Genomic DNA, 20,000 nt, shown 5'->3' on the forward strand with positions numbered 1-20,000 from the left:
TGTCATCAAAAAGTATGTTGTTTCAACGTTGTAGTTGTGTTGTAGAATATTGGTTAGGAAATGACCAAATTTCAATGGTCAAATCAACGTCAGAACCCAACATTGATTAAACGTCGTCAAAAAGCATCTTGTTTCAATATTATGTTTGTGTTGTAGAATATTGGTTGGGAAATGACCAAATTTCAATGGTCAAATCAACGTCAAAACCCAACATTGATTAAACGTCACCAAAAAGCACATTCTCTCAACGTTGTATTTGTGTTGTAGAATATTGGTTTGGAAATGACCAAATTTCAATGATCAAATCAACGTCACAACCTGACTTTTATTAGATATTGTCATCAAAAAGTATGTTGTTTCAACGTTGTATTTGTGTTGTAGAATATTGGTTAGGAAATGACCAAATTTCAATGGTCAAATCAACGTCAGAACCCAACATTGATTAAACGTCGTCAAAAAGCATGTTGTTTCAACATTGTATTTTTGTTTTAGAATATTGGTTGGGAAATGACCAAATTTCAATTATCAAATCAACGTCAAAACCCAACATTGATAAATGTCGTCAAAAAGCATCTTGTTTCAATATTATGTTTGTGTTGTAGAATATTGGTTGGGAAATGACCAAATTTCAATGGTCAAATCAACGTCAAAACCCAACATTGATAAATGTCGTCAAAAAGCATGTTGTTTCAATATTATGTTTGTGTTGTAGAATATTGGTTGGGAAATGACCAAATTTCAATGGTCAAATCAACGTCAAAACCCAACATTGATTAAACGTCACCAAAAAGCACATTCTCTCAACGTTGTATTTGTGTTGTAGAATATTGGTTTGGAAATGACCAAATTTCAATGATCAAATCAACGTCACAACCTGACTTTTATTAGATATTGTCATCAAAAAGTATGTTGTTTCAACGTTGTAGTTGTGTTGTAGAATATTGGTTAGGAAATGACCAAATTTCAATGGTCAAATCAACGTCAGAACCCAACATTGATTAAACGTCGTCAAAAAGCATCTTGTTTCAATATTATGTTTGTGTTGTAGAATATTGGTTGGGAAATGACCAAATTTCAATGGTCAAATCAACGTCAAAACCCAACATTGATTAAACGTCACCAAAAAGCACATTCTCTCAACGTTGTATTTGTGTTGTAGAATATTGGTTTGGAAATGACCAAATTTCAATGATCAAATCAACGTCACAACCTGACTTTTATTAGATATTGTCATCAAAAAGTATGTTGTTTCAACGTTGTAGTTGTGTTGTAGAATATTGGTTAGGAAATGACCAAATTTCAATGGTCAAATCAACGTCAGAACCCAACATTGATTAAACGTCGTCAAAAAGCATCTTGTTTCAATATTATGTTTGTGTTGTAGAATATTGGTTGGGAAATGACCAAATTTCAATGGTCAAATCAACGTCAAAACCCAACATTGATTAAACGTCACCAAAAAGCACATTCTCTCAACGTTGTATTTGTGTTGTAGAATATTGGTTTGGAAATGACCAAATTTCAATGATCAAATCAATGTCACAACCTGACTTTTATTAGATATTGTCATCAAAAAGTATGTTGTTTCAACGTTGTAGTTGTGTTGTAGAATATTGGTTAGGAAATGACCAAATTTCAATGGTCAAATCAACGTCAGAACCCAACATTGATTAAACGTCGTCAAAAAGCATGTTGTTTCAACATTGTATTTTTGTTTTAGAATATTGGTTGGGAAATGACCAAATTTCAATTATCAAATCAACGTCAAAACCCAACATTGATAAATGTCGTCAAAAAGCATCTTGTTTCAATATTATGTTTGTGTTGTAGAATATTGGTTGGGAAATGACCAAATTTCAATGGTCAAATCAACGTCAAAACCCAACATTGATAAATGTCGTCAAAAAGCATGTTGTTTCAATATTATGTTTGTGTTGTAGAATATTGGTTGGGAAATGACCAAATTTCAATGGTCAAATCAACGTCAAAACCCAACATTGATTAAACGTCACCAAAAAGCACATTCTCTCAACGTTGTATTTGTGTTGTAGAATATTGGTTTGGAAATGACCAAATTTCAATGATCAAATCAACGTCACAACCTGACTTTTATTAGATATTGTCATCAAAAAGTATGTTGTTTCAACGTTGTAGTTGTGTTGTAGAATATTGGTTAGGAAATGACCAAATTTCAATGGTCAAATCAACGTCAGAACCCAACATTGATTAAACGTCGTCAAAAAGCATCTTGTTTCAATATTATGTTTGTGTTGTAGAATATTGGTTGGGAAATGACCAAATTTCAATGGTCAAATCAACGTCAAAACCCAACATTGATTAAACGTCACCAAAAAGCACATTCTCTCAACGTTGTATTTGTGTTGTAGAATATTGGTTTGGAAATGACCAAATTTCAATGATCAAATCAACGTCACAACCTGACTTTTATTAGATATTGTCATCAAAAAGTATGTTGTTTCAACGTTGTAGTTGTGTTGTAGAATATTGGTTAGGAAATGACCAAATTTCAATGGTCAAATCAACGTCAGAACCCAACATTGATTAAACGTCGTCAAAAAGCATGTTGTTTCAACATTGTATTTTTGTTTTAGAATATTGGTTGGGAAATGACCAAATTTCAATTATCAAATCAACGTCAAAACCCAACATTGATAAATGTCGTCAAAAAGCATCTTGTTTCAATATTATGTTTGTGTTGTAGAATATTGGTTGGGAAATGACCAAATTTCAATGGTCAAATCAACGTCAAAACCCAACATTGATTAAACGTCACCAAAAAGCACATTCTCTCAACGTTGTATTTGTGTTGTAGAATATTGGTTTGGAAATGACCAAATTTCAATGATCAAATCAACGTCACAACCTGACTTTTATTAGATATTGTCATCAAAAAGTATGTTGTTTCAACGTTGTAGTTGTGTTGTAGAATATTGGTTGGGAAATGACCAAATTTCAATGATCAAATCAACGTGAGAACCCAACATTGATTAAATGTCGTCCAAAAAGCAAGTTTTTTCAACGTTGTATTTGTGTTGTAGAATATTGTTAAGGAAATGACCAAAATTCAATGATCAAATCAACGTCACAACCTGACTTTTATTAAACATTGTCAAAAAGCATGTTGTTTCAACGTTGTATTTGTGTTGTTGAATATTGGTTGGGAAATGACCAAATTTCAATGGTCAAATCAACGTCAAAACCCAACATTGATTAAACGTCACCAAAAAGCATGTTGTTTCAATGTTGTATTTGTGTTGTAGAATATTGGTTGGGAAATGACCAAATTTCAATGGTCAAATCAACGTGAGAACCCAACATTGATTAAACGTCGTCAAAAAGCATGTTGTTTCAACGTTGTATTTGTGTTGTAGAATACTGTTTGGGAAATGACCAAATTTCAATGGTCAAATCAACGTCACAACCTGACATTTATTAGATATTGTCATCAAAAAGCATGTTGTTTCAACGTTGTATTTGTGTTGTAGAATATTGGTTGGGAAATGACCAAAAAATCAATGGTCAAATCAACATCAGAACCCAACATTGATTAAACGTCACATTTTTTTTTTTCTGTAAAAATACTGTAGCTCTCATGCAAATGTGATTTTTATGTTATGTTTACCTTAGCTCCAAGCTTTGCATTCGGTGCATAACTTTGACTATGGAAGTAGGTTGTAAAAGTACAGCACAATGTACTGTACTGTACTTTGTACTGTCTGACGCCATGATTGCTGTGTGTTTTTGTCTTTGGGCCGCTGACTCAAATTCCTGTATGTATTCCTCCGAGGTATACCGCTGAATAATTAGCTGAAGAAAAATCAGCATGCTAACACTAAGTGTGTGTCAAGTACAAAGTTATATGACTGAGGTATAAGGCTACAAAACTGGCTAAACAAGTTAGCATGGGGCAAGTACCAAATGATACGACTCCAAGGTGTATGGCTGCAAAATTAGCATGCTAATAGTTAGTAGGCTAACCGTACGCATTTGACAAATACCAAGCTGTATTACTCTGAGCTATACGGCTGCATCATTAGCTAAAGACAATTAGCATGCTAACAGTAAACATTTGTCAAGTACAAAGTTATATAACTCGGAGGTGAACGGCTGCAAAATTACCAAAAAGGTTAGCATGTTAATGTTGGCATTGTGATGTTAGCAGGCTAACAGTTAGCATGTGGCAAGTACCAAGTTATATGACTCTAAGGTGTATGGCTGCAAAGTTAGCATGCTAATAGTTAGTAGGCTAACCGTAAGAATTTGACAAATACCAAGCTTGTTTACTCTGAGGTATACGGCTGCATAATTAGCTAAAGAAAATTAGCATGCTAACACTAAGCGTGTGTCAAGTACAAAGTTATATGACTGAGGTGTAAGGCTACAAAACTGGCTAAACAATGGCTGCAAAGTTAGCATGCTAATAGTTAGTAGGCTAACCGTACGCATTTGACAAATACCAAGCTATATTACTCTGAGGTATACGGCTGCATCATTAGCTAAAGACAATTAGCATGCTAACAGTAAACATTTGTCAAGTACAAAGTTATATAACTCGGAGGTGAACGGCTGCAAAATTACCAAAAGAGTTAGCATGTTAATGTTGGCATTGTGATGTTAGCAGGCTAACAGTTAGCATGTGGCAAGTACCAAGTTATATGACTCTAAGGTGTATGGCTGCAAAGTTAGCATGCTAATAGTTAGTAGGCTAACCGTAAGAATTTGACAAATACCAAGCTTGTTTACTCTGAGGTATACGGCTGCATAATTTGCTAAAGAAAACTAGCATGCTAACACTAAGCGTGTGTCAAGTACAAAGTTATATGACTGAGGTGTAAGGCTACAAAACTGGCTAAACAATGGCTGCAAAGTTAGCATGCTAATAGTTAGTAGGCTAACCGTAAGCATTTGACAAATACCAAGCTTGTTTACTCTGAGGTATATGGCTGCATAATTAGCATGCTAACAGCAAACATTTGTCAAGTACAAAGTTATATAACTCGGAGGTGAACGGCTGCAAAATTACCAAAAGAGTTAGCATGTTAATGTTGGCATTGTGATGTTAGCAGGCTAACAGTTAGCATGTGGCAAGTACCAAGTTATATGACTCTAAGGTGTATGGCTGCAAAGTTAGCATGCTAGTATTTAGTAGGCTAACCGTAAGAATTTGACAAATACCAAGCTTGTTTACTCTGAGGTATACGGCTGCATAATTAGCTAAAGAAAATTAGCATGCTAACACTAAGCGTGTGTCAAGTACAAAGTTATATGACTGAGGTGTAAGGCTACAAAACTGGCTAAACAATGGCTGCAAAGTTAGCAAGCTAATAGTTAGTAGGCTAACCGTACGCATTTGACAAATACCAAGCTATATTACTGTGAGGTATACGGCTGCATCATTAGCTAAAGACAATTAGCATGCTAACAGTAAACATTTGTCAAGTACAAAGTTATATAACTCGGAGGTGAACGGCTGCAAAATTACCAAAAAGGTTAGCATGTTAATGTTGGCATTGTGATGTTAGCAGGCTAACAGTTAGCATGTGGCAAGTACCAAGTTATATGACTCTAAGGTGTATGGCTGCAAAGTTAGCATGCTAATAGTTAGTAGGCTAACCGTAAGAATTTGACAAATACCAAGCTTGTTTACTCTGAGGTATACGGCTGCATAATTAGCTAAAGAAAATTAGCATGCTAACACTAAGCGTGTGTCAAGTACAAAGTTATATGACTGAGGTGTAAGGCTACAAAACTGGCTAAACAATGGCTGCAAAGTTAGCATGCTAATAGTTAGTAGGCTAACCGTACGCATTTGACAAATACCAAGCTATATTACTCTGAGGTATACGGCTGCATCATTAGCTAAAGACAATTAGCATGCTAACAGTAAACATTTGTCAAGTACAAAGTTATATAACTCGGAGGTGAACGGCTGCAAAATTACCAAAAGAGTTAGCATGTTAATGTTGGCATTGTGATGTTAGCAGGCTAACAGTTAGCATGTGGCAAGTACCAAGTTATATGACTCTAAGGTGTATGGCTGCAAAGTTAGCATGCTAATAGTTAGTAGGCTAACCGTAAGAATTTGACAAATACCAAGCTTGTTTACTCTGAGGTATACGGCTGCATAATTTGCTAAAGAAAACTAGCATGCTAACACTAAGCGTGTGTCAAGTACAAAGTTATATGACTGAGGTGTAAGGCTACAAAACTGGCTAAACAATGGCTGCAAAGTTAGCATGCTAATAGTTAGTAGGCTAACCGTAAGCATTTGACAAATACCAAGCTTGTTTACTCTGAGGTATATGGCTGCATAATTAGCATGCTAACAGCAAACATTTGTCAAGTACAAAGTTATATAACTCGGAGGTGAACGGCTGCAAAATTACCAAAAGAGTTAGCATGTTAATGTTGGCATTGTGATGTTAGCAGGCTAACAGTTAGCATGTGGCAAGTACCAAGTTATATGACTCTAAGGTGTATGGCTGCAAAGTTAGCATGCTAGTATTTAGTAGGCTAACCGTAAGAATTTGACAAATACCAAGCTTGTTTACTCTGAGGTATACGGCTGCATAATTAGCTAAAGAAAATTAGCATGCTAACACTAAGCGTGTGTCAAGTACAAAGTTATATGACTGAGGTGTAAGGCTACAAAACTGGCTAAACAATGGCTGCAAAGTTAGCAAGCTAATAGTTAGTAGGCTAACCGTACGCATTTGACAAATACCAAGCTATATTACTGTGAGGTATACGGCTGCATCATTAGCTAAAGACAATTAGCATGCTAACAGTAAACATTTGTCAAGTACAAAGTTATATAACTCGAAGGTGAACGGCTGCAAAATTACCAAAAAGGTTAGCATGTTAATGTTGGCATTGTGATGTTAGCAGGCTAACAGTTAGCATGTGGCAAGTACCAAGTTATATGACTCTAAGGTGTATGGCTGCAAAGTTAGCATGCTAATAGTTAGTAGGCTAACCGTAAGAATTTGACAAATACCAAGCTTGTTTACTCTGAGGTATACGGCTGCATAATTAGCTAAAGAAAATTAGCATGCTAACACTAAGCGTGTGTCATGTACAAAGTTATATGACTGAGGTGTAAGGCTACAAAACTGGCTAAACAATGGCTGCAAAGTTAGCATGCTAATAGTTAGTGGGCTAACCGTACGCATTTGACAAATACCAAGCTTGTTTACTCTGAGGTATATGGCTGCATAATTAGCATGCTAACAGCAAGCATTTGTCAAGTACAAAGTTATATGACTCGGAGGTGAACGGCTGCAAAATTACCAAGAGAGTTAGCATGGTAATGTTGGCATTGTAATGTTAGCAGGCTAACAGTTAGCATGTGGCATGTACCAAGTTATATGACTCTGAGGTGTAAGGCTGCAAAATTGGCTTAAAAAAGTTAGCATGCTCCCATCATCAAGGGTGATGGGTCAAATGCAGAGAATAATTTTGCCACACCGTAGTGTGTGTGTGTGACAATCATTGGTTCTTTAACTTTAACGTTTGTGTTTTGTTCTTTTGACACATGTAACTGACAAAAACAAACGTCCACTGCAGTGGACAAACATGGTTTCCGACTAATTCAGCCGTTTCCTAAATAAAAAACAACATGAAACATGTTCTAGCAGCCTTGCTGTGATAAGAATGTAAACATCAGCCATGCTGTGCCTAATCAGCACTAACCCTGGACTACTAGTTTCTCTTCTGGTCTTTACAACTTCAAGTAGTCCTGAATAACATCAACAACAATGTTGCATGTGGGTTCCACTAACTCCCTTACTTCAAAACAGGGGCAATAGACACAGAATCACAGTTATGACTTTGATCTCCCTTTCCTGATACCGCCGTCTCCATGGAGATGATCGCCATCTTGCATGAGGTTGGCCCCTCCCACTTAGCCTGACACACTATATACTGTACAAGCCCGATCTGTTTTATATTGACGATACATTTTTTTATGCCCTATGCAAAATAAGGAGCAGGAGAAAATTGTATTTCATGTGAAATGTAACGTCCTATGTGTCATGATCCGTGGTCCGGATCATGTTTTTGTTATGTTCTGTTAGTTTTGGACTCCATTAGTTCCTCTTTTTTGTGCACTCTTGTTTGTTTTGGTTGCCATAGTTGCGTACTAGTTTCACCTGCCTCTTGTGTCCGGGACGCTCACCTGGCTCTAATCATGAAAGCCTGCCTTTGCGAGGCAGTCATGCAATGCCATAGTTTATGCTAAGTGTTTACCTCATGCCTTGCCAACTAAGTCGTGTTTGTTTCATGCCACAGTTTCGTGTTTGTTCCACGCCATAGTTTATGCTGTTTGTTTCATGCCACAGTTTCGTGTTTGTTCCACGCCATAGTTTATGCTGTTTGTTTCATGCCACAGTTTCGTGTTTGTTCCACGCCATAGTTTATGCTGTTTGTTTCATGCCACAGTTTCGTGTTTGTTCCACGCCATAGTTTATGCTGTTTGTTTCATGCCGCAGTTTCGAGTTTGTTCCACGCCATAGTTTATGCTGTTTGTTTCATGCCACAGTTTTGTGTTTGTTGCACGCCATAGTTTATGCTGTTTGTTTCATGCCACAGTTTCGTGTTTGTTCCACGCCATAGTTTATGCTGTTTGTTTCATGCCACAGTTTCGTGTTTGTTCCACGCCATAGTTTGTGCTGTTTGTTTCATGCCACAGTTTCGTGTTTGTTCCACGCCATAGTTTATGCTGTTTGTTTCATGCCACCGTTTCGAGTTTCTTCCACGCCATAGTTTATGCTGTTTGTTTCATGCCACAGTTTCGAGTTTGTTCCACGCCATAGTTTATGCTGTTTGTTTCATGCCACCGTTTCGAGTTTGTTCCACGCCATAGTTTATGCTGTTTGTTTCATGCCACAGTTTCGAGTTTGTTCCACGCCATAGTTTATGCTGTTTGTTTCATGCCACAGTTTCGAGTTTGTTCCACGCCATAGTTTGTGCTGTTTGTTTCATGCCACAGTTTCGTGTTTGTTCCACGCCATAGTTTGTGCTGTTTGTTTCATGCCACAGTTTCGTGTTTGTTCCACGCCATCGTTTATGCTGTTTGTTTCATGCCACAGTTCCGTGTTTGTTCCACGCCATAGTTTATGCTGTTTGTTTCATGCCGCAGTTTTGTGTTTGTTCCACGCCATAGTTTGTGCTGTTTGTTTCATGCCACAGTTTCGTGTTTGTTCCACGCCATAGTTTGTGCTGTTTGTTTCATGCCACAGTTTCGAGTTTGTTCCACGCCATAGTTTATGCTGTTTGTTTCATGCCACAGTTTCGTGTTTGTTCCACGCCATAGTTTGTGCTGTTTGTTTCATGCCACAGTTTCGTGTTTGTTCCACGCCATAGTTTGTGCTGTTTGTTTCATGCCACAGTTTCGAGTTTGTTCCACGCCATAGTTTATGCTGTTTGTTTCATGCCACAGTTTCGAGTTTGTTCCACGCCATAGTTCATGCTGTTTGTTTCATGCCACAGTTTCGTGTTTGTTCCACGCCATAGTTTATGCTGTTTGTTTCATGCCACAGTTTCGAGTTTGTTCCACGCCATAGTTCATGCTGTTTGTTTCATGCCACAGTTTCGTGTTTGTTCCACGCCATAGTTTATGCTGTTTGTTTCATGCCGCAGTTTCGTGTTTGTTCCACGCCATAGTTTATGCTGTTTGTTTCATGCCACAGTTTCGAGTTTGTTCCACGCCATAGTTTAAGCTGTTTGTTTCATGCCACAGTTTCGTGTTTGTTCCACGCCATAGTTTATGCTGTTTGTTTCATGCCACAGTTTTGTGTTTGTTCCACGCCATAGTTTGTGCTGTTTGTTTCATGCCACAGTTTCGTGTTTGTTCCACGCCATAGTTTATGCTGTTTGTTTCATGCCACAGTTTCGAGTTTGTTCCACGCCATAGTTTAAGCTGTTTGTTTCATGCCACAGTTTCGTGTTTGTTCCACGCCATAGTTTATGCTGTTTGTTTCATGCCACAGTTTCGAGTTTGTTCCACGCCATAGTTTATGCTGTTTGTTTCATGCCACAGTTTCGAGTTTGTTCCACGCCATAGTTTATGCTGTTTGTTTCATGCCACAGTTTTGTGTTTGTTCCACGCCATAGTTTATGCTGTTTGTTTCATGCCACAGTTTCGTGTTTGTTCCACGCCATAGTTTGTGCTGTTTGTTTCATGCCACAGTTTCGTGTTTGTTCCACGCCATAGTTTATGCTGTTTGTTTACCTCATGCCCTGCCAAGATTTCTTGAGAAGATTAAAATATGTTCCTACCTGCAAGTCCTGTCCGGAGTGATCCGTTTGCATCCCGGGGAAACAAACCTCTCAGCAAGTAGAGAAACCTGAGGAGAACAAAGTCATAGCTGTGCTCTAAAGGGTGAGCACGGCTAAGGTGGTGTGGTATTAGCGCTCTTGCCTTGCATCATTTACAGACCACATTGGTCTGACTACGGTCCATTTGGAGAAAAAACCCCAACATTTTCTTAATTTTGACTTTCTCTTCTCACTTCATGCAAAGAATCAACCAAACGTGATAGTTGATACTGTCACCTGATTGGCTGTTAGCGTGTCCCTCCCACTGACAAGTGATCACTTCCTAGTTACCAGAGAGCCTTTGTTCATGCAACCAACCTTGCTTCCATACTTCCGCTGTACTCCGAAGTAAACAAATAATGTATCGAACAATATCCATTAATTGTCTATCACGGGATGTATTGATATCGATTTATCGCCCAACCCTAATACCGTAAATCCCGGACTATATTTCCAACGCTTTGAACCCTGCAGCTTATAAAACTGTGTGGCGAATTTGTGGATTATTCGTCGCTTACAGCCATGATAAATAGTTGGGAAAAAAAACAAGCAAATACACGGAAAACATTTGTGTTATTGTTTGTTCTATGGCGCTATCTTCTGAACGAGTTTACTCACCGCAGGCGCTGCAGTGTCCTGCCGTTGAGTGCTTTCAACCGGCAGTAGAAGTGCCATTCCCTCTTCTAGCCGTCCATAGCGGTTCTCCTCGTATGGTTTCTTCGTTAGCAACGTTTGTAAGTTTTCCAATATAACTAAAACAATTCTTATTTAGTAAACGTCTGTAGGAGTGTTTTCATGCATTTTTACACGTGCCATCGTAATGTTGACATTAGCTAATATGCTAACATGTTTACGAGTGTCTGAGTATTATTGATGTACAACGGCGTTCTTTTTGTATTGTTTGAGTTTCGCAAACTCTTCAAGTAAATTCACCAAAACGTCGCCGTGGAGTTATTGAGTCTGTTTAGCTGATTGGAGAGCTAGCTTGCGCAGCTAGTGGGTCCATAACAATGACTGACGTTTTGTTTGAGCAACCGTTTTACTGCCGTGTTACAGACACCGCTCGGAAAGTGAAGCACGCAGACTGGAGGGGAGTACGCGTTGGAATTGGGCCGATTGTTAACATAAGATTGGCAATAAAAGTTAAAAAGAGTGTCGGACGTTGTGTGACTATACAATAAGACTGCAACTAACAATTATTTTGATAGTCCATTAGTCATCGACTATCTTAACGATTAGTCATATTATAAAGCATACACATATTCAGGGGCTCTAATTTAGCCATTGTTAAGCTATTGTTTCAGTTTCACAAATTCCTCAGTAAATTCAACAAAACGTCACCGTGGAATTATTGAGTCTGTTTAGCTGATTGGAGAGCTAGCTTGCGCAGCTAGTGGGTCAACGGCGTTCTTTTTGTATTGTTTGAGTTTCGCAAACTCTTCAAGTAAATTCACCAAAACGTCGCCGTGGAGTTATTGAGTCTGTTTAGCTGATTGGAGAGCTAGCTTGCGCAGCTAGTGGGTCCATAACAATGACTGACGTTTTGTTTGAGCAACCGTTTTACTGCCGTGTTACAGACACCGCTCGGAAAGTGAAGCACGCAGACTGGAGGGGAGTACGCGTTGGAATTGGGCCGATTGTTAACATAAGATTGGCAATAAAAGTTAAAAAGAGTGTCGGACGTTGTGTGACTATACAATAAGACTGCAACTAACAATTATTTTGATAGTCCATTAGTCATCGACTATCTTAACGATTAGTCATATTATAAAGCGTACACATATTCAGGGGCTCTAATTTAGCCATTGTTAAGCTATTGTTTCAGTTTCACAAATTCCTCATTAAATTCACCAAAACGTCGCCGTGGAGTTATTGAGTCTGTTTAGCTGATTGGAGAGCTAGCTTGCGCAGCTAGTGTGTCAACGGCGTTCTTTTTGTATTGTTTGAGTTTCGCAAACTCTTCAAGTAAATTCACCAAAACGTCGCCGTGGAGTTATTGAGTCTGTTTAGCTGATTGGAGAGCTAGCTTGCGCAGCCAGTGGGTCCATAACGATGACTGACGTTTTGTTTGAGCAACCGTTTTACTGCCGTGTTACAGACACCGCTCGGAAAGTGAAGCACGCAGACTGGAGGGGAGTACGCGTTGGAATTGGGCCGATTGTTAACATAAGATTGGCAATAAAAGTTAAAAAGAGTGTCGGACGTTGTGTGACTATACAATAAGACTGCAACTAACAATTATTTTGATAGTCCATTAGTCATCGACTATCCTAACGATTAGTCATATTATAAAGCGTACACATATTCAGGGGCTCTCATTTCGCCATTGTTAAGCTATTGTTTCAGTTTCACAAATTCCTCAGTAAATTCAACAAAACGTCACCGTGGAGTTATTGAGTCTGTTTAGCTGATTGGAGAGCTAGCTTGCGCAGCTAGTGGGTCAACGGCGTTCTTTTTGTATTGTTTGAGTTTCGCAAACTCTTCAAGTAAATTCACCAAAACGTCGCCGTGGAGTTATTGAGTCTGTTTAGCTGATTGGAGAGCTAGCTTGCGCAGCTAGTGGGTCCATAACGATGACTGACGTTTTGTTTGAGCAACCGTTTTACTGCCGTGTTACAGACACCGCTCGGAAAGTGAAGCACGCAGACTGGAGGGGAGTACGCGTTGGAATTGGGCCGATTGTTAACATAAGATTGGCAATAAAAGTTAAAAAGAGTGTCGGACGTTGTGTGACTATACAATAAGACTGCAACTAACAATTATTTTGATAGTCCATTAGTCATCGGCTATCCTAACGATTAGTCATATTATAAAGCGTACACATATTCAGGGGCTCTCATTTCGCCATTGTTAAGCTATTGTTTCAGTTTCACAAATTCCTCAGTAAATTCAACAAAACGTCACCGTGGAGTTATTGAGTCTGTTTAGCTGATTGGAGAGCTAGCTTGCGCAGCTAGTGGGTCAACGGCGTTCTTTTTGTATTGTTTGAGTTTCGCAAACTCTTCAAGTAAATTCACCAAAACGTCGCCGTGGAGTTATTGAGTCTGTTTAGCTGATTGGAGAGCTAGCTTGCGCAGCTAGTGGGTCCATAACGATGACTGACGTTTTGTTTGAGCAACCGTTTTACTGCCGTGTTACAGACACCGCTCGGAAAGTGAAGCACGCAGACTGGAGTGGAGTACGCGTTGGAATTGGGCCGATTGTTAACATAAGATTGGCAGTAAAAGTTAAAAAGAGTGTCGGACGTTGTGTGACTATACAATAAGACTGCAACTAACAATTATTTTGATACCGTAGAGTTATTGAGTCTGTTTAGCTGATAGGAGAGCTAACTTGCGCAGCTAGTGGGTCCATAACGATGACTTCTGTTTTGTTTTTATCAGCCGTTTTACTGCCGTGTTACAGAGTTAAGGTATGTTAGGTATACATTTACATTTCACAATGTATATATATGCGACTTATAGTCCGGTGCGGCTAATATATGGAAACAACTTTTTTCCCCCTCGAATTTAGTGGGTGCGGCTTATGTACCTGTGCGCTCTGTAGTCTGGAAAATAGGGTAAATCAATGCGTTCCGCGGTTTGTGCTTGGAACTGGAGCCATGCGGCGTCCAGGCTTTTACGTGTGCGTCGGTGTTTCCTGGAACATAGACGCTCCCCTGGCGGTTGTGTGTTTTCCTGTCGCAAAAAAAAGTACGCCTCGGTGTGTGTAATGCAGCCTGTATGTTTTATGCAGACCGGGGAGCGCCTCGTGCTATAAATAAAACAGGGCTGCAGTGGCGGAATAATCTAGCTGACACTACGGAGAACGACGGCGGGGGTACGCAGGAGGGCGAGTTTGTGTGTGAAGAGCAGGTGAGGACGGAATGAGATCAAGTAAACAGATGGAAGAAAGGTGCGGAGCGAGGTTAATAGGAATCGTGCGGAGAGACGGCTCCTGTTTGCGCCTTGATTTGAGCATTCCTATTCCGAGGGAGTGTCTTTACCCGACTCCTGGGGTGACCCACCTATGTGTCCTTTTTGATCTGGCTTTGTTCCAGTATTAGATATTCAGACGGACACATGTCCCCCACTAAGTAGGGCGCTTTTGAAAGCTTTTCTCTCCCATACGGCCCACATGCATTATACATGGCGCCTTGCTTGAAGGCTTCAGACGTGGGATTCAAACCCCCGGCGTGCTTTGGGGCCTCATGTATTGAGAGTCGCGTGGATTTCCTGCAGTCGGGAAGGGATCCATACGGCCACACTCCTGGGTCAACCTCGCGTGCGTTGAAGAGGGGTTGGTTAATCGTTTTGCAATGCAGTCTGCTGAAAATGATGGAAAGCGCCACTCTACATAGGAACTGACGCTGTGGTCAAAGTTGGATTTGCCACAAAACACATTTTAAGATGTTCAATCAATCAAAGATTATTTAGATGGCCCTTAATCACGAGTCCCTCCAAGGGCTGCACAGACCACATCTACATCACTGGTTATGTGTGTGTGTGTATATATATATATATATATATATATATATATATATATATATATATATATATATATATATATATATATATATATATATATATATATATATATATATATATATATATATGTATATATATATATATATGTATAAATATATATATATGTATATATATATATATATATATGTATATATATATATATATATATATATATATATATATATATATATATATATATATATATATATATATATATATGTATATATATATATATATATGTATATATATATATGTATATTTATACATATATATATATATATATATATATATATATATATATATATATATGTATGTATGTATATATATATGTATATATGTATGTATATATATATTTTTTTCACACATGTATATATATACACACACATATATACACAAACACATATGTACTCATATATGTATACACACATTCATATAAATGTATATAAACACACACACACACATATATACACTTATACACACACATGTACACACATATGTATATATATATATATATATATATACACACACACATATATACATGTTCACACACATATGTACTCATATATGTACACACACATTCATATATATGTTTATAAACACACACACACATATATACACTTATACACAGGAATATACACACACATGTATATATATATATACACGCACACGTATATACACTTACACACATATGTACTCATATGTGTACACACACATTCATATATATGAATACAAACACACACACACACATACACTTATACACACATATATACACTTATACACATTTATATACAGTTATACACACATATTTACACACACTTGTACACACATATGTATATATATATATATATATATATATATATATATATATATATATATATATATATATATATATATATATATATATATATATATATATATATATATATACACACACACATACATATATGTATATAAACACACACACACACACACATATACACTTATACACACGCATTTACACACAAATGTACTGTATATATATATATATATATATATATATATATATATATATATATATATATATATATACACACACACATATATACATGTTCACACACATATGTTTATAAGCACACACGCACATATATATATACACTTATACACACGTATATACACACATGTACACACACATGTATATATATACATATATATATATATATATATATATATATATATATATATATATATATATATATATATATATATATATATATATATATATATATATATCTACACACACACACATATATACACGTACACACATATGTACTCATATATGTACACACACTCATATATATGTATACAAACACACACATAAACACTTATACACACATATATATACACTTATACACACATGTACACACATATGTATATATATATACACACACACACACACACACACATATATATACACTTATACACACACATGTACACACATGTATGTATATTTATATATATATACAGTATATATATACACACACACACACACATCCTGTATATACACATTCACACACATATGTACTCATATATGTACACACACATTCATATATATGTATATATAAACACACAATTGTACACACGTATATACACTTATACCCACATGAGTGTATATATGGGGGGGGGGGGGGATACTTCCGGGTCAAGGACGAGAAGTGAGGTGCGTTGTGGGGTGAAAGGTTTGAGAGTTGTGTGAGACACGGAGATTGAACTGGTTGTACCGGTACGTCAAATTTTGCATTCAGAAAAAAATAGAAATGTTGGCAAAGCCCGACCGACCGCCCGAAGTCTGAAGAAATGTGCGTACGTGAAGCACGACAGCACACATTTCCAGGGTTAGCTGCATCTCATCTTTGCCGTGACAAAGTCAGCTTAATACATGAGGCCCCAGGGCTCCCAGCTAAATGTGTGGGATTGTCAATTGATTGCTGTCTTTATGTGTGTGGCCAGGTCATGGAGTTGAAGGGTCAGATGATCCATCTGCCCGAGTCCTCCTCCCTGATGTTTCTGGGCTCACCTCGGGTGGACAAGTTGGAGGAGCTGATGGGCCGGGGCCTCCACTTGTCCGACATCCCCATCCACGACGCCGCGCGGGACGTCATCCTGGTGGGCGAGCAGGCCAAAGCTCAGGACGGCCTGAAAAAGAGAATGGACAAACTCAAGGTAGAATAATGGTCAGTCTTGAAGGGGCGTTCACACACCGCCGCTTCCTCTGCCACAACACCGTACACAGACCCTGGTCACCCGCCATGAACCCTGGAAACTATTTTAGGCGGTTTGAAATGGGAAGTTCTCAAAACGCCTTTTGATATAACACCGACAAGTCGCATTTTCCTCCTGGACTTTTGCGATGTGAACACGGTAACTATCTAACTGAAATAAACAAACAAAAACTTTTTTTTTTGTTTTTTAAATACATTTTTAATACCTTTTTGCCTTTTTTATTCATTATTTGTTAAATTAAAAAAATAAATAAATAAAAATAAATAAATAAATAAATAAATAAATAAATTTAAAAAAAAAAAAAAAAAAAAATATATATATATATATATATATATATATATATATATATATATATATATATATATATATATATATATATATATATATATATATATATATATATATATATATATATATATATATATATATATATATATATATATATATGTTCAGGATAATAAATGTAATATTTCCAGCCAATCAAGTCTAATTAATGCATATAGGTCACAAGCAAGTGGCTAAACTCCTCGCACTAAATGAATATTAATGAGTTAAGCTCATTTGGCTTTGATGGCATGAGGAGTTTTGCGGAAGTATGTTTGACTTTGCTCCGTATTGTGAGTGAAACATCCATCCATCCATTTTTCTACCGTGAAGGTAATCAATATGCATCCTTGCATTCCCACACACACCGCAGTCTCACACCAGTGGGGAAAACTCACCCTCTGTGATTCTCACACACCGATACTGTCCACCGCTTTGTTTCAGATATTGATAGGAACGATACAAATATACTGCATGCAAAAGATATGTTAAAAGAACAAAAAAAACTATATATGTATATAATTGTATATATGTATATATTTGTATATATGTATATGAATAAATGTGTTAAAAACTATACAGTATATATGTATTAAATATGTATGTATATAAATGTGTATATGTATCTATGCATATATATGTATGTATATATATATATATATATATATTTATATATATATATATATATATATATATATATATGTATGCATATATATATATATATATATATATATATATATATATATATATATATATATATATATATATGCATATATATATAAATATACATGTATATGTATGGATATGTGTGTATGTATATATGTATACGTATATATATATATATATATATACATATATATATATATATATATATATATATATATATATGTATATATTTGTATATATGTATATGAATAAATGTGTTAAAAACTATACAGTATATATGTATTAAATATGTATGTATATAAATGTGTATATGTATCTATGCATATATATGTATGTATATATATATATATATATATATATATATATATATATATATATATATATATATATATATATATATGCATATATATAAATATACATGTATATGTATGGATATGTGTGTATGTATATATGTATGCGTATATATATATATATATATATATATATATATATATATATATATATATATATTTATATATATATATATATATATATACTGTATATATGTATATATATACTGTATATATATATATATATATATATATATATATATATATACTGTATATATGTATATATATACTGTGTATATATATATGCATATATACACATTTATATATATATATATATATATATATATATAAATGTGTATATATGCATATATATGTATGTATATATATGTATTTGTATATATATATGAATATATGTATATTAATGTGTGTATATATGTATGTATTTACACACGTGTTAAAAACAAAAAACTATATATATGTTTATGTGTATATGTATTAAATATATATGTACATATGCATATATACTGTATGTATATATGTATTATATATATATATATATATATATATATATATATATATATATATATATATATATATATATATATATATATATATATATATATATATATATATATATATATATATATATATATATATATATATAAATGTGTAAGTATGTATGTATATATATATGTATATGTATGGATATACTGTATGTATATGTCTGTGTGTATATACTGTATAAGCATGTATATGTGTGAGTGTGAATGTCAGTGTATAGACATATGTGTATATACAGTATGTATATGTATATGTATATTTATATGTATGTGTATATATATGAATATATGTATATTAATGTGTGTATATATGTATAAATGTGTTAAAAACTAAAAACTATATATATGTATATGTATTAAATATATGTATGTAAATATGTATACATGCATGTATACTGTATGTATATATGTATTAAATATATATGAATGTGTATGTATACATGTGTTAAAAACAAAAAACTATATATATGTATTTGTGTATATGTATAAAATATATATATGTAAATATGTATATATGCATATATACTGTATGTATGTATGTATTGTATATATAAATGTGTATATATGTATGTGTATATATATGTATATGTATGGATATATGTATATGTCTATGTGTGTATATACATGTATATATATAGTGTGTGAATGTGTGAGTGTTAATGTTGTCTGTCTATCTGTGTTTGCCCTGCGATGAGGTGGCGACTTGTCCAGGGTGTACCCCGCCTTCCGCCTTTGTGCAGCTGAGATAGACTCCAGCACCCCCCGCGACCAAGTGAGGGACAAGCGGTAAAAAAAAATGTCTGGGAGTAAAGTCCCATACGAAACAGGAATTCAAATCTAGAAAAAAGAGCACCAAACATGCAAAAATGCAACACAAAATCAAAACAAGCTATGACTTTCTGTGACAGGTGATATATATAGATAGATGATGCGGACACGTTGGTTACTGGACTTTGCAAGTGTAAGTAATATGCAACTATGCTTATTTGATACGTGTTTATATTGACAAATGTGCTGTT

At 35.6% G+C, this 20,000-nt stretch overlaps 1 protein-coding gene across 1 annotated transcript in view; it reads left to right on the forward strand.

The window, feature by feature from the left end:
* Positions 1-20,000, forward strand: part of gucy1a2 (guanylate cyclase 1, soluble, alpha 2) — a 74,537-nt gene that overhangs the window by 34,702 nt on the left and 19,835 nt on the right. The window contains 1 exon segment of the mRNA XM_062067249.1: positions 16,830-17,042. Coding sequence (XP_061923233.1) covers positions 16,830-17,042 — 213 coding nt within the window.

Source organism: Entelurus aequoreus, linkage group LG13 (genome assembly GCF_033978785.1).
Source record: "Entelurus aequoreus isolate RoL-2023_Sb linkage group LG13, RoL_Eaeq_v1.1, whole genome shotgun sequence".
In the NCBI taxonomy this organism is placed as follows: domain Eukaryota; kingdom Metazoa; phylum Chordata; class Actinopteri; order Syngnathiformes; family Syngnathidae; genus Entelurus; species Entelurus aequoreus.